Source organism: Pholis gunnellus (assembly GCF_910591455.1).
Source record: "Pholis gunnellus genome assembly, chromosome: 3".
Lineage (NCBI taxonomy): Eukaryota > Metazoa > Chordata > Actinopteri > Perciformes > Pholidae > Pholis > Pholis gunnellus.
In genome coordinates, this window is record NC_136529.1 from 8693151 (window position 1) to 8716182 (window position 23032).

Sequence of the window (23032 nt, forward strand, 5' to 3'; positions counted from 1 at the left end):
GTGATACGGTGTGTGTGACATTTCTTGCTGTGGAATTAAAGGGCCACTTCACCCAGTTTCACACTCAGTGGAATGCGCAAACGTTTTGAGATATCCGTCCATGAGATATCTGCCTCCATCCCAATAAAATGGAGGTGAATGGAATTTCATTTGTGGTTCCCACAGTATAAAAAAAATTACGTTTTCCCAGAAACAGTGTACCCATTCCACAGGACTCACTGTCAACAGTATTCATTTGGATTATTTCTTTGGTCGAACCAAGTTCCAATGAAAACACTTATCCAGACTAACTGGGAGAATTAGACTCGTTGCTGCTGACTTTTTTAAACTCAAAATTCAATCATTTAATGTCGTTACAAACTGATGCTGTGCAACTAAATATTGTTCAAACAGACAGAACTTTATTTAAAATTCTTGACGCTAAAGTGTCCAAAGACACTTGTTGGCTGAATTTTGGAGAAATATATTAAGTGATGCACAAGACATTCAAAACATATCCATGTGATTTATTGTATTTTCATGATAATGTGGACATCGTCTGGCTTCAGGAAAGAGGTGTAAGCTGATAAATATTATATGATACTATCAGATGATTTTAAAGGGGAAATCAAAGAAAACTGGATGTTTAAGGGTTAACTAAAAGTGTTGAATAAGTTACTTTAAAAGTGATATTAACACATGAAAACCAGACATAGTAAGATTAACAGGCGTTTACTTTCCAAATTGATTCATGAATGTAGGATAATCTGTGGATAACGTCGAGCTAAGAACACACAAAATATAAGTCAGAGCCAACAGAACAAACTGGTATCAAACCCCACTAAGACAGAGAATACCTCCAAACTGTCTCAGTGATGGAGCGTTGCTGTGGTCATGGGAGCAGTGATGTAATCAATGCATTTGAAATTGCAATCCCTTACACTTACTGAATGAAGTCATCAAATCACTGCAGCACATTATTCAGTGAATCTTACTGCTCAACATAAACTTAAAGCTTAACATCTCAAAACCAAAACTATCTTGATACCTCAAAGCTACAGTAGGTGAGAAAAACATGTTATATTTTGTGTTGTTGTAACTCGGGTGTAGCATCAGGTGTGGTGCAGCAACTTCACCGCTGCCCTCCTGCACCTTGCTCTAAAAGCTCCTTGGTTTGCCAGCTTTTGCTTTAGGAAGTTTGAAGCTCAAGCCCCCTCTTCCACACACCACACACACACACACACACACACACACACACACTGAAAATGTATCTATCTCTGCCCTCCCTCCATCTCTCTCTCTCTCTCTCTCTCTCTCTCTCTCTCTCTCTCGGTCTTACTCCCTCCTCTCAGCTCAAAACTACAAGAGTCAGACAGGAGTGCACACAGACAAAATACTCCTCCTGCCCACATACACGCACACACTCGAGTGGAACAGATCCACAGAGCTGCACAGTAGTGAGGCAACGGTGTGTGATTGAGAGAGAGAGAGAGAGGGGGAGTGGAGAGAGAGACACAGAGAGAGAGAGAGACAGATAGAGAGAGAGAGAGAGAGAGAGAGAGAGAGAGAGCATTTACTCTCCCTCTCTCCCCACTTGAGGAAAGCAGCCGTGTGGAGAAGTTGCATGAAGCGTGCGGTTCCAACTGGACTTTTATATCAAACCATGGTAGCCAAGAAGTGGAGGTAGAAGAACAAGAAGAAGGAAAAGAAAAAGAAACTCCCAGCTGGCTGAACAGGAGACCAGAGTTTCATCTGAGGGATTACTGGAGTCTTCTTATATGTGCTCGTGTCATGGTGATATCCTACATGATCGTCTCTTGTTGACAGGAGCCTGGATTTCCCAACAATCAAAGTTTGTTTACTGAGCCGAGGAGTGTGTGTGGAAGCAGGAAACATGTCGAATGGACGTCTCAGTCACCTGTTGAAGGGAGTCTGGATGCTTTGGCTGTGGCAAGGTGAGTTCAGGCACTGTCTGCAGGATGATGTGTGTGTGTGTGTGTGTGTGTGTGTGTTTGTCTTTCAGCTGTTTAAACTGCTTTTTCAATATATAGTTATACTTAACTTACGGCCATCATTGAACAGATTTCCGTCCAATGAATTTGTGTAGAATTTGTGCCAAAATCTAGATTTAAAAAATATATATAAGATATTTTTTAAAGAAGCTTAAACTGATGCTGGTGTTTAGTAATCATGTGGTCTCTGAATCCCAAAAAGTTTGTATCCCTAAGTATGGGACTAACTCTAACTAACTAAGATCTTAAAACATTGCAGCAGATTTCCGCCTGTAATCCAAAGCTTCTCCAGTATGAAAAGAAAAAAACCAAGATAAACGCTCTCTCATGTGAGAAATCAGCTGAACTCTTGCGGATTTAGTTTAAAGAACACATGGCAGGACACCGAGACAAAGAAAGGGGAAGAGATTATAACAGACAAACTCCTAATTACAAGGAAGTTATTATGTAATTTGTCACATTTCAAATGATTTGCAGAGTTCAACATGTGGATCAGCACTTTGAAAAATAAAAACACGACCTATGCTCACGTTAGACTTATGAATAGCCGGTCTGTGTTCCCTCTCTCCTCCTCTGCGGGTCTTCAAAGCGACAGTCGGATCTGTGGCCGTCGGAGGAGTCTTTAAAGAAGAGCTCTGGCTGGTGCCTTCAAACAATGGCTCCCTCGGAGCAGGGAAGCGTGGCCCTGGAACTAATGTTGCCATTATGTTAATGGTTAGAATAACAGGACACAGCCATTACTGACTTCACCCCAGGCTGCTGTGCAGAGCTGATTGTCCAGCCGCCGCAGCCTCGATCACGCAATAGCAGCATTTTGGCCATCAGGGCTGGTTAAGGTGATGAGCAGACAGCAGGAGGCATCTGCCCAGTTATCACCCAGAAACCCCCCTCCATCCATCCCTAGCTGCTTCAGTGGTAGACTGGTCTCTGTGGATTGTTTTCTTTTTCACCGCTCAAGTCTATAGCGGAGACAGGCGAGGTTGAGCTGCTGGCCCTGACCAGATGTCAGAAAGAGCGGAGCAGTTCTTCACCCCAAACAGAGCAGAGAATTAATAAGGAGTTAATTTAAGGAGCGTGAAAAGTGGAACTGTTATTAATTCAGATGAATTTTTGACAGGTGTGATGTAATTTCTCTGAGGGGAGAAGCTTCCCGAGCCAGCGTACTGCTTGTTTTATTTACTTTAAACCCAAACTTTTATCTTAAAGCTATCAGTTCTCCAAGTTTTGCCCCGCTTGATGAAGTAAGAATGATAAAAGTGGCCACATGGAAGAGACCACAGTGAATGTTTGGATGAGGTCTGGTGGATTCTTGGACAAAATAATTTCCTGTCATGGGACGGTGAAGATATCAGCTGAACTGGACTGGATGGGAACACGTTGTGATCCCACTATCGCAACCCACTTTGTTTTACCCCAAAAAACCTTGGATGCAGTGTTCATGTTACTGTCCCGTTCCAGCTGGAGACTCTCCAAGTATTTGAAACAGCCACTGACCAGATCTCCCAGAACGTCTCCTAACCAAGCTTAAGGTGAAACCGATGGAACGTCAGCTCAAAGACATCAATGGACCGTCAACTTCTCATTGTGTGCTATCTCCATCTTGACTGCCTCAGCTGTCCACCAAGACGAGACACACGCAATGCATGTCAAGAGCTATTATAATCAGGAATCCTCTCTGTCTAATAGCACATGAAAAGCTGAGAAAATGGTGGGTGTGTTGGCTTTATGTGGCAGCTGTTTGACTCAAGGTGAAGGTGTGAGGTGCAGCAGGACGATGTGTGCGTTGCTGCTTTGCAAACAGGAGCCAGAGTTCGCTAACCACAGTGGAACTGGCAGCAGCGTCCGCTGGGCAAACCCCTGTAGATCCCTTCTCTAAATAAACGAGGCCGCTAGATTAACCAGCTTACACAGTGATGAAAAGACAACAGTGGCCGTCCATGAGCAGGCTGCCCCGGGAACAGAGGGAGACTCCTGGTCCGGGAGACCGCTATGAGATGCTGGGGTTCAAGCCCGAAAAAATAGAAAGGGGGACTCAGGGTTAGAATAACACAACAGACCTTGTGTTCTTTGAAAGACTTCTAAATCAACCTGACCTTCGCCTGACTTTTGGCGACAAGGAAGGAGGGGAGGGAGGAGGGGAGGGAGGCAGAAAGAAACCTGGTTTCTGTTTGCCGTCTGCAGTCCCTGACAGGATTACAATTTTAAATGTTACAATTACATAACAGTTACGTATCCTAGTAACACGTTTTCACAATTAATGGGTTGACATGTTTGCTGTCATCATATCAATCGATCATCAAATGCAGCAATGCTGGTTTTCTTCTTTAACAAAGTCCCAAACATTACTTTTTCATTTTCTCTCCTTTGTTTTGGTTTGGATGTGTGTGCATGTGATTTTTCCACCTAAACTTAATTTACAAAAATGTTGCTCGGTAAATGTTTCACCGGTCAATGTATCCTGCATCACTTCCTGTTGTATTCTGATCAGTTGGTTTGTATACGTCTTTCTATAAATGTTAAATATAAAATATGTGACATGTGGAGCTGTCCAAAGGCACCTTTGACGGAGCTGGTTTAGCAGCAAAAGTGAAAAGTAATGTTTCTTTGTCCAGGTGACAACAAATGCAACAACATACGCAACTTGTGACGAGGTGCTGCAGACAGCCTTTGTAACGGGTCACAAGCCAAAAGAAAGTTAGGAATCACCGTCTTATAACACTAAGATCTGTCCTCCAAGATCTGGAGGACAGATCAGCGACTGAAAAAGCAGCTGGGAACAGTGAATAATGTGCAGCAGTCACGTAAATATGTGGAATAAGCAGGATCTCTCAGCTACTGTAGCACCACACACAGAAAATACACACACATGCACCTCACCAATCTTGTCATCCCAGCTCATGAAGAAGCCTCACCCCCCCCACCCCCACCCCTCCTCTAACCCCCTCATCCTCCTGACCAACTTCATGCACCTCATCAACTACTGACAGACATACAGAGGAAAAAAAAATCCAGACAAAGACGAGAAAAAAAAGAGAAGGGTGGAATCTGAAATCCATCCAGGAGAAATGAGCCGTAAACATCATGGCTTTTTCATCAGGGGAGGGTAACTGTAATCAGCGGAGGGGGAGGTGGGCCAGGAGGGCAACGGGCAGTTCAGGGACAGTTTGGAGGGTTTTGTCCTGCAGCACTGAGGCAAAGAGAGATGAGAAAGTGGTTTTACAAGACACACTGGGGGTAACCACACTGTAAGAAATGAGGTAAGGATGTAGTAAAAAGTAGGAAACTCATAAACTACTGGAACATGGAGTAATTGGCCCTGTTGTGCCATCCTTTCAGTGCACCAACAACCTTTTTCTTTCACCTTTACTGCCTCCACTTTGGCAGGTTGATTGCTTCTTCATTGAAAGCCTCAATAGAAGCAACTATGAAGCAGACAAAGGTGTCTCTCTCTCTCTCTCTCTCTCTCTCTCTCTCTCTCTCTCTCTCTCTCTCTCTCTCTCTCTCTCTCTCTAATGAACGAGGCACAGGTTTGACTTGAACTTCAAGCACTTGATCCCTGCCATGAACCCTGAATCAAAAGGGCTGGGATCTGGTTCTTGTTTTTCCAGGACAACTCCAAATAAAGAAGTACATAAAACTGTATTTTGACTTTGGCGCTGTGGATGAGACATGAGAGATGAGGAGCGCGAAGGCTGCCAAACCGTAATCACAAATGCAAACAAACAAACAGAGTGCAGCATGGAGGTCCTTTATAAATGGTATCCCTTCTGCAGTGTACTGTAAATCAATGTGTGCAGTGTGTTTTTGTCAACATGCATGCATGTACTGTGTGTGTGTTTGTGTGTCTGTGGAAACAGGATGAATATGGGAGCTCAAAGACAGATAGATTACTTTGGCCGCTCATCAATCGAGGGCCAGTTGCGGAGGCAATGTTGGTGGTGATGACAGACTGTCTGGACCACACGCAGGTCACAGGCCGCTGCGCTGACCCCTTGTGGGAGAGTCGTGATATTGCGTAAAGACAAATGGGGGGGGGGGGGGGGGGGGGTTGTCTCTGCCTTTCTATGTAATTCAAAAGACGGAGATAAAATGTGGCTTTAAAACTTCCCGCAAACTGTTTGAATAAGGCTTGCACACAAACAGATTGATCTATCTCGCTGTCAGTCAACATGTTAAAAGCCCTGGCTCAGCAAAATGATCCATCACAACTGGCTGTCACCTCTCTTTGTGAGTAGGTATGGCAACCCAAGTGGCATGTGCGCATCAAAGGTTGTGCCTCGTTCTCCTGAGAGGATAGGTTCACATATAAAACAACAGGCTGGGGCCATGTGAGCAGTTAAACAGCCTTTTTCTTGCGTTAATACTGACCATTAAGAGATCCCTTTCTAATGAGCTCCCAGTGTAAGTGATGGGGAACTAAATCCACAGTCCTCGTTCTGTGCAGAAATGTATCCCAACGTTAGTGTGAAGCTAATTTAAGGCTTCAGTCCGAGTTAATTAAGTCAAGTGAGTCTCCCAAACAGTTTCCTCTTCAATTTTGATTTGAATAACTTATAATTCTGAAGCCTCATTAGCTTCAGATGAACACATGTTTTGCACAATGTTCATGTGAGCATTGTTTTAAGATGATCTTTTAATGTGGGACGAGCCTGTGCTAATTATTGACTGTAATTCTTTAGTGAACTAAACACACATATTGACCTTTGACCCCTATGAATTCATGGAGGTTAGTGAAATGGTTTGACTTTAAGTAAAACCTGAGTCAGAGTTAATTTGAGTCAAAGTTTGGGATTGCACTTAATCAGTTTTTTTGTCTGTGTTATGTTTTGTTTACGTCGGTTTCATCAAAAACCTCACAGAAGTCCCTGATTAGTTGGATTACTGTGTAATGACATTTCATATTTGACGCCACAATTATAACAAACAATATTTTTTTCAAAGCACACCTACATTTGACATATGTAAACTCATTTGCCGGTTTGTTTTAAGCAGTACTGTTGTACTATTATGCTTGGTTTTAACTTGGCGTGCTTAACTGCCATCTGAGCGTATAATCCAAAATGTAACTATTCGGTTAAATCAGTTTTACAGTAAGTTTTATTGGTAAAAACACATCAAATCTGTCTCTGAAAGATGCACTATATTGTGACAGGGAGGTGCAGACTGCATCAATAGGGAGGTTTTATGGGCCCTCGAGAACAATAAATCAGTGGGAGCCGTTCGGGTAAAACTAACAATATCTGACTGCCCGTGTAGTGAATCAACTAAAACAGTCCCCCATCTCCTCCAAAGCGAGTTGGGGGTTGGATATTATCATATGTATTACAACATCGCCTCACTTGTGGTTGGAATAGACTCTTTTGTAGAGAAAAACCCACGATGAGCAATTTTGTTTTATTAAGCTCTGCTTTTGTGAGTCCTCCTTTAGTAAATGCAACCATATGTCCAACTGGAAGAAGATCCAAGAAAAGGGAAAGGGGCTGAATGACAAGTGACCTCAAGAAACACTATAGAAATGTTTTGGCCAAAAACAGAAACTCAAATACAGCAACCCAAATGCCTCTCTGTCCATTCATTGCCCTGTATGTGAGCAATCACTTTGGCGACATGTTGCATGCAGCTACGAAGAGTGGATAACACGAAACAGACCGATTGGATGACTTGCAAGGAGCAGTGGAAATTAATTAATCCTGATGAGTATTTCTGCTCCGAGCTCTCCCGTGGGAGCGCAGCTGGGTCCGACTGACCGGGTTCCCTCGCCAGCTGCAGTGACATGGAGCATAAACAAACACATCAGCGCATGGGGAAAATTGCAAACATGTTTCAGTGCCTGTGACAGGAATAAGAAGTATTAATCATATCAGCAAATTTGACAGGAGGAGAAATGTGCCTTGAGCTTAAATCTGGTTTTGTGGTCTGTGCCTTTGTAGTTATATCCAAATTCTACATATGAGTGTGTGTCTGTGTCCGTGTGTGTGTGTGTGCGCGTGTGTGCGTGTGTGTGTGTGTCAGGTGGAAGGCAGGGAAATGGCTGTGCTGCACACATGTCTGTGGTTGTGGTCAGCATATGGGAAGCATTCCAGGAGTGAGGGGAACAAAAAAATATCCTCCCTCTGACACTAACAAGGTTTATAAACGCTGATCAGTCCGTCACCATTTTGGAGCCTTTTACAGAAACAAAAAAAAAATAAGAACGTCTGACACTTTCCATTCAAATTCCCCATTTTCATTCATCCGCTCAGTCATGAGAGAACAAAATGATCCGTGGCACAACATCTAACTCCTAGCTCAACTGGAGGCTCGACAGGTGATGTTCTCCCCAAGTGCATCTAAAGTCAAACTGGAGAGAAGTAGAGTGAGCTTACACCCATAAAACTGTCTGCCACAGATGATTTTGAGGAAAGTTGAGAAAGTGAGAGGAAGAATGCCAGAGCTATGAGGATAGCGGGGTGTAAGAGGGAACAAGAGAGAAGAAAAATGGGAAATAGAGGAAAAAGCAAGCTGGATATGCTGACTTTCACAAATACTCTTATGGCAAGGAGTTAGATGAGAAGATTGATACCACTCTCATGTATGTCTGCTAAATATAAGGCTTTAGTCAGCAGCTTGTTAGCTTATCTAAGCATAAAGAATGGAAACAGAGGGAGAAAGCTCGCCTGGCTCTGTCCAAAGGTAACAAATCCGCTAAGCAGCACCTCTGAAGCTCACTATTTAACTGTTATACGTAATTAGTTTAATCTGTACAAAAAGTGCACATGTAGAATCAAGAAATCACCCTGAAGAATAAGAGTGGAGGAGTGTGAGGAAAAAACAAGAGGTCAGACAGAAAACAGGAGATGGCGGCGTCTGCGAGAACTCATCCCCCTTCGCTTTTTGACATTTGTTTTGGGAGGATGAAACTGAAGCCATAATTTCACACACATTGCACAGACGAACCCCAGTGGGTTTCCTCGCGTTGCAGCCATGAGGGTGCAATCAGAAAATCCTCTTTGTCTCAACTGAAACCAGATCGCAGCCTTGCCGCGTCGACATCACACACATCACTGTGCAACAACAAAAGCCGTGAGTGCAGTTATGATGACCAACGACAGGCAGACTGAACACAGATGTGCTCGTGTCAGATCAATAAATGTTATATAGAGTGAATAATGCTTTCATTTGGATTAACTTAACTGTCAGTGTATAGGAAAGCTAAAGTGAGAACATTCATCATAATAAGTGTTTTTTTATTCATATTATCAACAGATGTGTTTGGCTCGGCCGGCCTGCTGCTGTCAGAGACCCACAGTTTTGTTTATCTCGATGATAGAAATACACAAATACAAAGAGCATTCTACTCCTGCACACACACACACACACACACACACACACACACACACACACACACGCACACACACACACACCTACTGCCTCCAAGCAAACCCCAAAAAACAAGGTCTGTGTGTTGCAGCTGCAGGCTGATTGGAGTGACAAGCCTAAACTGTCTGCACCGTGGCCAACGTCCAGATTCACAGCTATGTATGGTTTCTATAGCACCCCCTCACCCCTCATTACATGGAAAATGTACCAAAATTACAGCCCTGGAACAGCTTGCAGTCAACCAGAAATGTGTTTAGATGTAACACGGAGAAGATGTGGATATTCCCTCATGGCTATTATCTGTTTCCTTCATTTTCTGATTAAGGCGGCCGTTAATAATCTCTGAACTGAATCATTCTGGTGTTCCCGCGTTTCCTCCATCCACCCTAAATCCGCCTGGAAATCTAAATGAAGTGTAATGGCGCCTCTGTGTTTATCTGATTGGATACTGTTTACTCACTGTTTTCTGACTTTCCTGTCCTCTGTAGCTGTGTTTGTGGCTGGGACAGGGAGTAAACTATGGGAGGTGCCCACAGCCTCCTTCACTTCCTCCTCCAACCTCAGTGACAGCCTGTGGGAGCAGGACTGTCAGTACCACCACCTACAGGACCGAGTGAGGATCACAGCAGACATCCCCCCAAGACTGGACGGCACATGGGTGTCAACAAGGTGAGTTGTTGTAGCCATGAAGTGCCCAAGCAAGGGTTAACAGAGATTTGTAGATTAATGGTATCTGTATTTTTTTTAAAACAAGTCATTGTCTTCCAGAATTTGATTTGAAACAGATATCACCAGATTTGTATTTGTAGATGTGGCCTTCAGTCAGACTTGAATCACAGAAATGCAGACTTGAGACTGGTTTGCAGGACCTGGTTCAATGTCGGAAGCACAATAAAAAAAACAAAAAACATACACATTGAATATTTAAAACAGCTATAATAACAAACTTCTATCAATAGCGGATCACATACTTGTGTCTGAAAGGAGTCGCTCGTAGTGACAAACCCAGAATCACCTCTATGAAGCTGAGCTAGGAGCTTTACTGGTCCACAACTTTACTTTTTTGGTTCACTCTCACAGCTTCAGTGTTCTTTCTCATTAGCAGCAAGGAACAGTTTTAGTCTCTAAAGACCTGCTGTAAACCTTCAGCTCAGCTGATTAGATTAACAGCTATAAAAGTAAAATGTAAATATGTGTGCTCACACCCGCCTTCACCCAATGTCAACTGGGATCAGCTTTAGCTCCCCGTGACCCTGAATAGGATAAGCGGTTTCAGATAATGGATGGACGGACGGATGGATGGATGGATGGATGGATGGATGGATGGATGGATGGATTTCTGCTTACGAAGACTTGTAACTTGACTTGAGACTCTCTCTAAAGACAGGAAACTAATCTCTGCTCACTTCTGTCTGAAATCTATTCATTTATTTCATTCCTCTGCGTTCAGGTGTGAAGTTCGGCCCGGTCCAGAGTTCATCACCCGCTCCTACACCTTCCACCCCAGCCGTCACTTCCAGGCCCTGCAGCACTACTACACAGACAGTGGCTGCGAGGACCCGGCCTACTCCCTGACGATCAGGGGCAAGCTTCGTCTGCGCCAGGCTTCCTGGATCACCCGCGGGGCCATCGAAGCTGAACACCACCTCAGCAAGGTGGCCATCGTGGTCCACAGCCTGGCAGCCAAGCAAAGACTGGCCTCCATGCTGCCTCCGACCTGCGTGGGTATGACCCTGGGGCGAGTGTTGCAAGGGAAGCCATATGAGCTGTACAACACCCGGGCAGGGAGGGGATGTCTGGAAGCGCTGGGCTTCTCCATGATGGAGATGGGACTGATACGAGTGGAGACGCAGCACCACAGCCATGGAGGGAAGGTCCAGGAGCTGCTCTTGGGGGACATTCACACTGACTGGACACAGAGGAGTCAGTACAGACCTACAGGGTACCAACAGCCACTACAGAACGCCATGGTGAGACATCCTGTGTTTTTATTCAACAGAAGTTGTGTGGAAGATTAATTGTGAGGGCAAGCTGAGGTGCTGCTAACATCTTGTAATCAACAGTGTCAACAGTAAAGCAGATAGGGTTTCAGTGCCTTGCCCAAGAGCACTTTAACTGTCTCGAGCACAACTTCAAATGTTGTTTCACGGAGTTTGGAAAATATTTAATCCTTGCAATAAGACCATTAAGCCATTAATAAGTAAAAAATGTGACAATATATAAATAGTTACTGGTTCCAGCACCTAAAACGTGAAGATTTGCTGCGTTTTCTGTCTTTGTTTATTATTTAGGTCTGCAACTACTTAATTTCTTTATCAATTAACGTCACAATTGTTTTCTTGGTTAATTGGTTAATCATTATTTATAAGAATGTGAGAACAAAGTGAAAAATGTCTCAGAGCCCAAGGTGACATTACGTTTTGACTGCCCAACAGTTCAAATTCCAAAGCATTCAGTTTAGTGAATCATGAAGGCAAATAGAAGCAGCAACCCCTCAAAATGAAAAGCTGAAACCATCACATATTTGAAGATTTTGCTCAAAACTAACATTAACAATTCATCGATTATCAAAACTGTTGCTGGCACATTTTCTACAGGTTAATTGATTTCGTGACCAATTTTATCTGCTGTAAATAAAAACATGTTGGGGTTTTAGACTATTTCCTGAATAAACAAACATTCTCTTGTCTTTTACATTTCAGATTTATTTTGATCACAAAAGATTTTCTGACATTTTATAAGTGACTGGTTGACTAGATGCAGCTCTAAATGAACTGGTCTCGCCTCTCCTTGTCTCTTTGCAGCATCACATACACCCTTGCCCTGTGTGCGCCCTGGTGTACCGCTCCTCAGAGCAGCGCCCCCCGGTGTTGCCCCGCAGCCTGGCACCTCCTTTGTCTCTGACCGGCCACTGGGTCAGCCACCGCTGCGAAACCCGTCCCAACATCCTCTTCCTCACCCGAGACTTCACCTTCGATCCTGACCAGCACGCATGGCAAGGTGTCTACCGACACTACTCGGACCCTGCCTGCTCTCAGCCCACCTTCACCCTGAGAGCCTCGGGCCACTACGCTCGGGGAAACCCCTCCGCCAAGGTCTCAGGAGCCACTGAGTTTGTCTACAAAGTCACCCAGGTGAGAGTCACAGCTCTAGAGGAGCCCACAGCAAAGTTACTGAACGGGACGAGGCCCGGAAAGTGTGGTCGGGCAGGAGGTTGGGAGGTCGGTGTGGAGCAAGACTTGACCCCTACAGATGGGTGCACCCTGCTGGGCATCAAGCTGCCACATAAGGAGTACGAGCTCTTCAAGACGGAGCTGGATCACAGGAAACACCCGCTGCTGTTCATCGGAGAGAGGCCGACTGACGGGTCCAGTCCAGACCGACCTCAGAGGAGGCCCACTTCCTTTCAGGCTCCCATGGGGCTTTGCAATCGGGGGAACACACAGCCTTCACATCACTATTTTAACAGCAAGCAAGTGCAGTTAGCAGTGAGTGGCACAGAGAGACTGGCACAGCTGGTGTCACTGGTGCTGGGATCTGTGCTGTGCAGCTGGATCTGTGTTTAGGGACACTGTTCACGAATCAATTCTGTTTCACAGCTGAAGTCGTTGATGGACAATATTTTCTGGCAGATTTCTTTCACTCTTGCTCCATGTGATGATGACCAACATGTGTGACGGTCAAGAAAAATCATGAGACACTCAGGAGAGCTGAATCATTTTTGATGTCTGGCTTTCAGATTCTGCCTGTAGGTTCACTTTAATGACTCTAAACTACAGCTGCATTTCTACCTAAAACTAATCTGTATATAAACCACCAATATATACAAATGTCATAATTTCAGTATGTAAGGATATATTCTTTTACACGTCTTCTTTTTGTATGATGAGCAGATTCCTTTCTTGTCACACGGTTACTTCAAAGCAAGATCACAGTGTTGAAATGTTGATCGGTTATTTCCACACCAAACTGAAAGCCATAAACTTTCCAGCGGACTTCACACCAGAGCTAATTTTCATCCCAGATGCGGTATAACTAATGCACTTTGAACAGAACATTGTTTTCTCAACATGCTGGAGAGAAAAGCTGGGAAGTGGAAACTGTGTAATCAGCACTCTAATAGCTGCCATCCTCATTGGTCCAATGCCTGTGTGGTGTGAATTGTTGCTTTATTTCTATCCTCTGTAAAAGCTTGTGTATTAGTCTGCTTTTCTACCAGCAGTTGATCTAAACAGTCAAATTAATATTTATTTTAACCATTTATACTGTACTTTTTGATAAGAGAAAGATTTTGGTCCAATACTTTAGTTAGTTTTGCCATTTAAGAAGTGATTATGTTCTATGTGTATTAAAATGGCTTTTCATAACGTCTTGTGTTCAATTAGTCTTAAAAACAAGAGTCCACAGTCATGCTAACGGCTATCTAAGGCTGTACGCTAACATCAGCATGCTAACATGCTCATAATGACAATGCTAACAAGCTGACGGTCAGCAGGTGTAATCCTTAGCATGCTCATCCATTTAGTTTGGAGTGTCAGCATTCTAACATTTGCTAATGAGCAAACAAAGCATGGTTAAACTGACTTTTGCAGCTATTTAGTCAGAAACCAAAGATGTGGAAAAATGATGATGGGCCTGGATGAAATATTAAGGAATGACCAAAGTTGTTATAATTCATCCTGAGAGGGATGTGAAAGTCTGAACCAAATTTTATGGAAATCCATTAAATAGCACTTGAGATATGTCAGTCAAAACCACAAACAGTCAACTTCATGGTTGTGGTAATGAAAGTCAGGGGACATAATTCATCCTCTGGGAACCATGAATATCTGCACAACGTTTCATGGATTTTCATGGAGCCGTCCAAAAGCTGCTGAGATATTTCAGCCTGGACCAAAGTCGGCCGACCAACCTGCACAAGTAAAAGTGAAAGTTTCATGTGTCACAAAGCTGCTGTTTTACTTCAGCAACCAAACAGAACATTGGGACTGTAGCACTGTGGTCTGATTCAAAGCCCAGATTGTGTGCGTGTGTGTGTATGTGTGTGTGTGTGTGTGAGCGTACTGCCGTTTGATAAATAACTGTCATATGGTTCACACATTACACAAGGCATTCCAGTGCAGGTCCAACTGCTGAAAACACACAGACGGATATCAGATTGGATGCTCTGTGTTTCACGAGAGTGAACAGCATTCAGCCAACTAAATAGAATTCGAGACAACAGGAATATAGCTCCAGATTTCCAGTGTTATGACTGAAGCAAGTGAAGCGTCGTGCTCCATGGAGAGAAATGTAAAATACGGTGGACACCGGCTTTTTTTGTTTTTTATTACGGCAGGCAGTTCGACTCAATTTAGACAATCACCCAAAATCAGCAGGATATATTCAAATATTTAGAATTTACATGCAAATAATCTGTAGATTTTAACCAGTTGGAATACAAACGAATCCTCACAGTGTTTCTTGTTTTAAATGTTTTAAAGGCCCTGAAGAATCTCAATCAGTTTCCTCCAGTTGGGAATCCCAATTGGGATCCTACATGAAAACGCGATTATCTATCAAAGAGTTTAGGTTATTGGCATGATTGATTTCTGTATTACATTTTTTCTCCTCTGATTTGATGTCGGCGTGGAGACAGCTCAAAATCTGATGGGGTATTTGGTAACTGTCAACTCAATCTTATCCAACCGCACCCTCACTGTACTGATTATTAGCAAACAGTTGCTTATTAACACATCCAGCAGACACGGAGAAATATTACTATTCATTTGGAGTCGTGTTGCCAGGTCCAATATTCATTAATTTTTATTTCAGTTTTTTGTCTCCACTTAATATTTGTCTCTTTAGCTGCTAAATGCTCCACAGTGTTCATAAGCTAGTTGCTAACTTTGATAATATGCATAGACTATATATAAGAAGTGGACGTAGTCATCGTGACATCACCATTGGTTTGTGGACTGCGGTTTTGAAGCCTTGAGTTCCTCAATTTGGCCATCGCCATCTTGGATTTTGTCTTTCGCAATCTTGATTTCATGCAACCAGGGAAAGGAAGTGACCACATTTGGACTATGGAGGAGCAACGCGGTGGTAGAGATGTCATGTGTTCTGGTAGCGACCTGTCAATCCCAAGGTAGCCACGCCCTAAAGCATTCACTGCTTTTAAGACTTGAAACTAGCGATTGAGACCATAAACTCATGTTTACAATGTTTACTGAGGTAAAAGATGAAGTGAGAATTAGGTTCATTTTTTTTACAATCTGAGTTCTTTTTGCAACCAAGTTGCCCCCTGATGGCCAGTTGAAAGAATGCAAGGCACTTCTGCATTGCCGTCACTTTTCAGAACCCGCCTGTCTATATGCCATTTGGTGCTGGGCAAGCATCGTCGTTTTTTTATAGCATGTTGTGCTATAAACAGAGCTATGAGAGCTGTGAGATTGAAACTAAACAAATAATTATATGTGTGATATAAATATATAAATATTGATTATATTTGGTGAAAGATTTTAAACCATCTCAGGGGCTGCAAGTAAAATTGCAGAATTGAGCATTGAAGGCATGTGCTGCAGCTTTAAAATGAGTAAATAAATAAAATACACAAAGGAATAATGAAGGCCAAATTATGTTAGTTGGGTCTCCAACATTCAAATAGTGAGGACAGAAAGAGAAAGAAAGGGGGGGGGGGGGGGGGGGGGGGAGGAGTAGTCCTTTCCAGAGGCTACATACTGTTCCTATTAACTCCTGTGAGAATGGTGATGGCAGCTGTTAGCCCCATGAGGTCATTCTTCAGGCTTGGATGGAGAATATAGATCTGTAACCTCCTCAAGCCAACACAAAATGAACACAGGCTGAGACAAAGAATAACTGAGTGTGGAAGAGTGGCATTTATCTGTACAATGTTGTGCAGAACCTGTCATTAAATGGAGAACCAGTGAATCCAGCAGCAACCGCACGGATCCACCCAGGTTGTTGTGTGCTGGGTGGCGATGAGGACTAAAGATTAGGGCTGCAGGCTGCACAGTTACTCAAGAGTCTGTTTTGCGGTTTCTGTAGCGCGCCAGAAGTAGGGAGACTGTCAAGGCAGGGAGAAGTGCAGAGTCAACCTGTTAGCAATCAGGCCTGGTGGCTTGTAGAATGCATCCATTTGAACAAAAAATAGGCATATGTTGAAAACTAAATTTTGCTCATTTATACAAATTGTGAAGTAAAAAGCAAGCATGCTTGACTTCTCGATGGGTTTGTTTGTGTTTCCATCAGATTACAGTCACTACCTAAAATGTAGATCTCTGAACAGGCTGCAGTGAAATAGTAACATAATAGTGACATTTTGGGAATACGCTCATACTAAACAAAGCTAAGCATCTTCTAGCTGTTGCTCTGTATTTATCACCATACTTAAAAGTCCAGCTTGAATCAGCTTCAAACTTTAGCTGGTCTTGCTGGATTTACCAGGTGGGCCAGCTTGGTTGAGATGGTTTCATAAGTTATTCGCATGGTTTCTGATGTGTCATGCCAATAAAGATAAATTCAATTTGTATTAGTATTAGCCAGTATTAGCACAGCAGGGTGAGACTGGGAGGAACATTCCTGGAAAAAATGAAGAACTGGTTTTGCTCAAATGCTTAGCCGTGGGAAAACAGTTGATTTAAGACTTGGCAGAGAATTAATATGTCCATAATTTCAGTTAACAAAGAGGAAGACCACCTGGTTGAGGACTCAATGTAAACTGCAGAAGGTAAATACGTTTGTGTTTATTATTAATAGAGTAACCATTCGATGTAGTTTGTATAGTTGTGATGGGATATTAGCATAGCGCTCAGTGTGGTAGCAGTCCATATTACTGTGTATTGGTAAGTTAGTGCGTTTGGTTTAATTACCTTTTTTTTTTTATTTGTCAGACACGTGAACTGTTGTTTGATTAAAGTGACATGTGTACTCATTAGACAGAGAGGACCATGAAACTCCTTGGACCCTAAGAGGAGGAAATGTCGCCCTGCAAATTTGTTCTGAAGTGTTGCCACCAGCCAGACCACCTGTTGGTAAAGTGGAGCCTCCAGCCTAAAATGTACTCACATTTCTCGCATAAAATCCACACATTTCTTCACAACTGAAACTTGAGCAATATCTGATCAAGCATAAGAATAATAATAATTATAAGCTTTATTTATAGAGCAATTTTCAAAGCTCACACTGCTTTACAAAAAAGTAACACATTTAAACAAAGGCAAATACAAAACAAAAGGACAGTAAATGCTAAAATATATTAAAGAGTAAAATAAAAAAAAGACCATTAAGAATGATACAAATTATAAATATCCAGTGTTGTAATTAATATTACTTTCCCCTGTGACGAGTAAACCAAAGTGTCAAACTAATCCTCTTGGACAAAAATGTACTGTGCTATTTGCATCACTAATTCTTCTATTCACAAAGAAACCAAGTAAAAGTAAAACAATAATTAAGGGACACCTGGTGTCATAGATGAACAAAATGGCCAAACTCCTTCTTTGAACAAGCGGTTGAAATCCTCCAGACTAGAAATAATGCCCAAAGTTATGTTGGTCGAATTTAATGAGGAAACTACTTTATGTAGCCTTCTTCAAACTGGGACCATAAAAGACTCAACCTCTTCATATGACTTTAGGAAGAATGTTCCTATATACAGTAAAAAAAAAAGGAAAACAAAACAAGCCCTAAGGAGTTTCCTTTCAGCTAAACCAAGTTTCCAAACCACAAACAATTTGGTGGTTTAGTCTGACAAATGTTCTGGTAAAAGAAAGACACAGTGCTGCTTTTGGTTAGAAAATACAGCAGAGGTCCCATCTCCTGCCATCCCATAAAAATCTTGCAAACGCAGTTAATGCACACACACACACATCATGGAGATGACATCACTGCAGTAGTACGGGACGACTTCCAACCTCTCTCACTCATTCAAATTTCAGGCTCTGTTAAGAAAATCCCATTATTTCTATGAGCATATGAGATGCAGCTGCCCCATAAAAGATAACATCAGACTTAAGTTGGCGGGCTCAGTTGAAACAAATGAGTTTCTATTGAAAACTGTGTCCTCTTGGCTCTGAGACAAATGAACGAAGCGTTGCTCTTTGCCCACAGAACGACTGCACTTTCCTGTTTGATCTCACGCCACACAAGAAACGGGCTCCTTTCTGTCATGACCTCATGCTCATATACACCAACTACTGAACACATCCCCCCGTCCAATTTTAATTGTTATGTAGAAAAATGGCCTGTAACTGATTATTATTATTATAAGGATGATGATTATTATTATTATTGTTATTATTATTATAAAAGCCAATGGCATCATTTCCACTGCTATCCTCCACTTCTTAAAAGCCTTTTTTGTCTAACTTTTACAGTTCAAGTTGCCCAGATAAAAAAGGAGCTAACAGCTAACGTTAACGGAGGCCTTCAAGCACTATTTAGTGAAAATGTTTTCACAGCAATATAAAATTGATATTAGAGAGGGAATTATGACTTGTTTAACTTCCAAACATTAGCTTTTATCAGCTTATAATACGGCATTAAATGCCAAGATGTCTTTTTTTTCAAATTTGTACTTCTATTTTTACTCAAGTACAAGTACCTCAAATTTGTTTGACTTATTTATAGTTATTTATTGCCCGATAGTTGAACACAGTGGTTGCCAACCTAGTGGAGATAATTCAATATGTTCATTTCAATGGAATTGTATCATGATGACATCATTGAGATATGTTGATAATAAAAAGTGCATACTTACTCAAATTACCAGAAAATCTGATCAAACTCAGTTAAATCAGATTTTTTCTGTATTTGTGTGCACGCATGTAAACATAGTCAGTGATTAGTTGGAAATATATTTCCTCCTTATTTCTCTCCAATTTCACCGGAAACAGAAAAGTTCTTTAATAATTTAGGAAAATACGTTTACGTAATAAGTATTTAATTCACACAGGAGTTAAGAAAAATGAGCTTGATCATGTGGTTAATTCATATATACTATATTTTGATATATATACATCGTTATTGAGATATGACATTATCCTTTATCAAATAGCTATTGTTAATTTTGGCCATATTTCCCAACACTACTTCTAAAGAGTCACAAGAGATATCTGAGAATTCATGAGATGATTATTGAGAGAGGGAAAATAAACACAATTTGTATTCATTCTTTTGACTTTTCTCTAATATTTGTTTTTTGTTCTTGTTGTAATAATTTGCCTATTTGGGCCTCAAACTGTAATCTGTGGACCTGTTAACAACCCATAAACAGACAGTGTTTTTTGGTTGAGAACCACTAGTTTCATTTTTAACAATATACATGCATCTTGTCCTGTGTTTTTTATTTTATTTTGAACGTTTAATAATTATAATAAATTCACTAGTTATTATAGCTGTCAAATAAATGTAGTGGAGGGAAAAGTACAATATTTCAGAAGTATGAAGTTACATATAAACAAATACATAAGTATACACTTAGTTGCTTTCCACAGTTGCAGCCGATCACAGAAGAAATGTCTTTTGCCACACATAAAAACATAACGGATGAACAGGAGCTTCCATCATCCAATATGAGACAACCTCTTTAACATATTTGTTGCCTTTTGGACTAATTTGGACAGAAGCATTCCCCTAAGAGCTATCTGTCAGATCTGGTGGCTTGTAAAACCAGGTCATGTTTCTGTTCTGAGGTTACGATCACACAAATGATTGGAAAGGATTTTGCTGGAGAAATCTGCCACAGGCCTGAGTCTTCCAGACTGCACATCCTCGGCTGCCAGTTGTCCAGCCTCCAACCTTTCTGGCAAGCTGCAAGTCCTTTTCAAACTGTTATGGCCCAAAAACCCGTACAGGGACCTCTTGTATGTAGAAAATTTGCATGAAATTTGACTTATTGGTGTGCCAAACAGCTATGCCAGAGTGCAGAGTATTTTATTTCATTGGAAAATAAATTAGGGGGATATATAAACGTGCCAAATATGTAAAGCCTGTTGATGAAGCAGGAGATGGATTCGTTTCTCCGTGTACTTTAACTACAGTGTAAAACAATACTCATCGAGTTGCCAAAAGTAATTATTGCACACAGTAAACATCAAGAAAAAGGAGAGTGTCAAGCTGATGCATAATTAAATCTTTTATGTGTTTTCCAGCGTTGAAGCGCAGCCAGACATCAGGTTTATTGTACAGACCTCATTGAAGACCAGATTCACTGAACCAGGGCGGGAGTGAGGACGAGTGGTTAAAGATCAGTCAAAGTATCTGGATAGAAACAATCTGTGGCCTATAAAAGACATCCAGCACAAGGGTCAGGGATCAATGTCTGATGTGGTTTCCTTGTGCTAGATATGAATAATAAGAACCACCTGTTCAGCCTAAAGTCAAGGAAAGGTCAATTAGGACATCAATACCTTGTATCGCTGGGATTATGAACTTGTGTCGGGTCTCGTCTAAGCAGCTTTAGCTTTGATCATTGCATTGTCTTTGCTATGATTGATGAGATGTCAAATGTGCGTGTTTTGATGTGGGACTACACCTACAAGCTTTTTTTACAGCCTATTAGATTAGCTAAAAAATATCGAAAATTGTTAAAAACCTTGGTTTTGAACTGATGAAAGTTTTTGAAGTCTGTTACAAAGAATGACTTGAAATGTCCGTTTAGTCTCAGACTGCAGTTGCAAAACATGGCTAAAAACTATATATTTGTATCTATATTATTATTATTATGAGTATTAATATCAAATTTTGTATTCAGTTTTTAGAGTGTTGTAGTAATTTGTACTATGTGAGAAAAATGAGTTAGACCCCTTTTGAGTTCTAATTGACCCCAAATATTTCTTGTTCGTGAACCCTTTTTTATCAAAATTTGTTTATGTATCTGACATTTCAAACCTATCCATATTTGATGTAATAATAACGCTCTATGGTCATTTGAGTGTTAGGTCAGAAGAAAAGCTAAATCTTATTACATTATCAAATATTACATTGAATCTGTCTACCAGAACCTCTTAAACTCATTCATTAACACTTTATATGTTTGATTGTTTAATGCTTATGAAAAGAGAAATGTTAAAACAAGTTGTGGTTTTATGAGGAAGATTTGTGCCGGACTATTTCTTGGCCAGGAGCAGTGACCTCCTGCTGGTTGTCCCGGCAAAAGACAAAGAAACGTATAGTTGCTGCCTGGCTGACCTGTTCTTCAGGCGAGCAGCAAACCTCAGGACCTCTTCTAATTTTCATCTTTCCAGTATTTAGAAATTCCTCTGTGCTTTAGCTTGGAAGTGGATTATTTTCCAACAGATTATAGAAAAGTAAATTAATATTGGTTAGTTTCCACCATCAAGTTCGCAGCTGTGTTTTGCGTCGGCCAAGCCAAACAGCTGAGGAGCTACCGGGCCCAGGTGCACGCCGGGGGGTTTCCTGACACGAACGCCGCTCTGCTGCCTCCAGCCACGAAGTGCAGACAGGGACACTGTCTGGTTGTTACCGATACAATAACACCCGATGAATCACCAGGGCTTTATTTTACTTGTTGACACTACAGGCTGCAGCAGTAGAAAGCCAAAGGGTAATGAATTTCCTTGCAGCTATACATTTGAACATACTATTGCCAAATCAAGCAAAGTGGTAACAACGAACAAGCCAGATGGTTGGAAGAATCTTTGATGATCACGTGTTGTTAAGAAGACCTCATTGATTTTTCGGACATTGCTGCGTATTCTGTTAAAGAAAACTGATGCTTACCTCTGTGACTTGAATGTAACACTAATACATGTGAGGCACAAGAGTGGCTTTGTTGGAAAGGGCTTTAACAGGTTGTTTAACATGCTTGGGTAGCTCAGATCCTCAGACATCTCCCACTGCCAAGATGTGATCCAGCCTTTAGCTGCACGCACCAAAACCTCGCTCAATAAATCACTTTTTCATCTCAGTGATGAGTGCTAAAGTGTCAAGAGGGCGCTTAAGTTTATATAACCTTTTTCGCTGAGTACTTCATATGTGATGGAGTTTGAACTTCAGAGCGAGCTGCGTGAAGTCTGGGTTAAGTAATGTCACTCAAAGCGGTGTCAGTTGGGACTGTAGATGTTGAAGTTTGACAAAGAAAAAAATGTATCGTGTGCAGTTGGAAAGAAGTGAGCTAACCTAACGTCTGCTTGAGGTTAGCGGCTACAGGCTACATTAGCTGCTACTAGCATTACACACGCTAACCATTCAGAATCATTCATTCCTATGGAAGTTGCTAAGTGGCGCATGAAGCAAAAAACATTCCACTTCTGAGTATTAAATTCATATGAAACTACTCAGATCTTCAGCATTATGGGACCCACAGAGCATGCGTACAAATGTTTTCTTTAACCTCGTTCTTGACTCATTGACATGAACAGTAGCAGAAAATTAATTGGATTCAGCTATTTGTGCATTTCACAACTTTAAGGACCTAATCATTTCAATAAGGGCTAATCATGTGTTCGTAGTGGGAAGTTAATTTACCTAAAATAAATTATGTACAAGTTACTAAGTTACAGATGTGTCTTTCCCAATGGAAATATATTTGGTCCTCATGGCATCTTGTGACAGACCTGGAAATTGTAATTCCATAATTTGGCCACTATGTAAAATTAGTAACACACCTCCAGATCACACATTTAAGTGCATAAATCAACCTGAACTATAAGCAG

General features: G+C 41.6%; 1 protein-coding gene across 1 annotated transcript; it reads left to right on the top strand.

Moving 5' to 3' along the window:
* The first annotated feature begins 1847 nt into the window (after window positions 1-1847).
* On the top strand, window positions 1848-13717 carry apcdd1l (adenomatosis polyposis coli down-regulated 1-like). The gene is made up of 4 exons (XM_079156866.1): window positions 1848-1934; window positions 9839-10019; window positions 10801-11320; window positions 12155-13717. The coding sequence occupies exons 1-4, from the start codon at window positions 1874-1876 to the stop codon at window positions 12914-12916; spliced, it is 1524 nt and encodes a 507-aa protein (XP_079012992.1). The 5' UTR covers window positions 1848-1873; the 3' UTR covers window positions 12917-13717.
* The last annotated feature ends 9315 nt before the right edge of the window (window positions 13718-23032 follow it).

Excerpts from the sequence above, each read along its gene's own strand:
- apcdd1l (XM_079156866.1), top strand. The coding sequence starts at position 1,874 with ATGTCGAATGGACGTCTCAGTCACCTGTTGAAGGGAGTCTGGATGCTT. Across the intron at positions 1,935-9,838 it reads GATGCTTTGGCTGTGGCAAG|CTGTGTTTGTGGCTGGGACA; the intron begins GTGAGTTCAGGC and ends TGTCCTCTGTAG. Across the intron at positions 11,321-12,154 it reads AGCCACTACAGAACGCCATG|CATCACATACACCCTTGCCC; the intron begins GTGAGACATCCT and ends GTCTCTTTGCAG.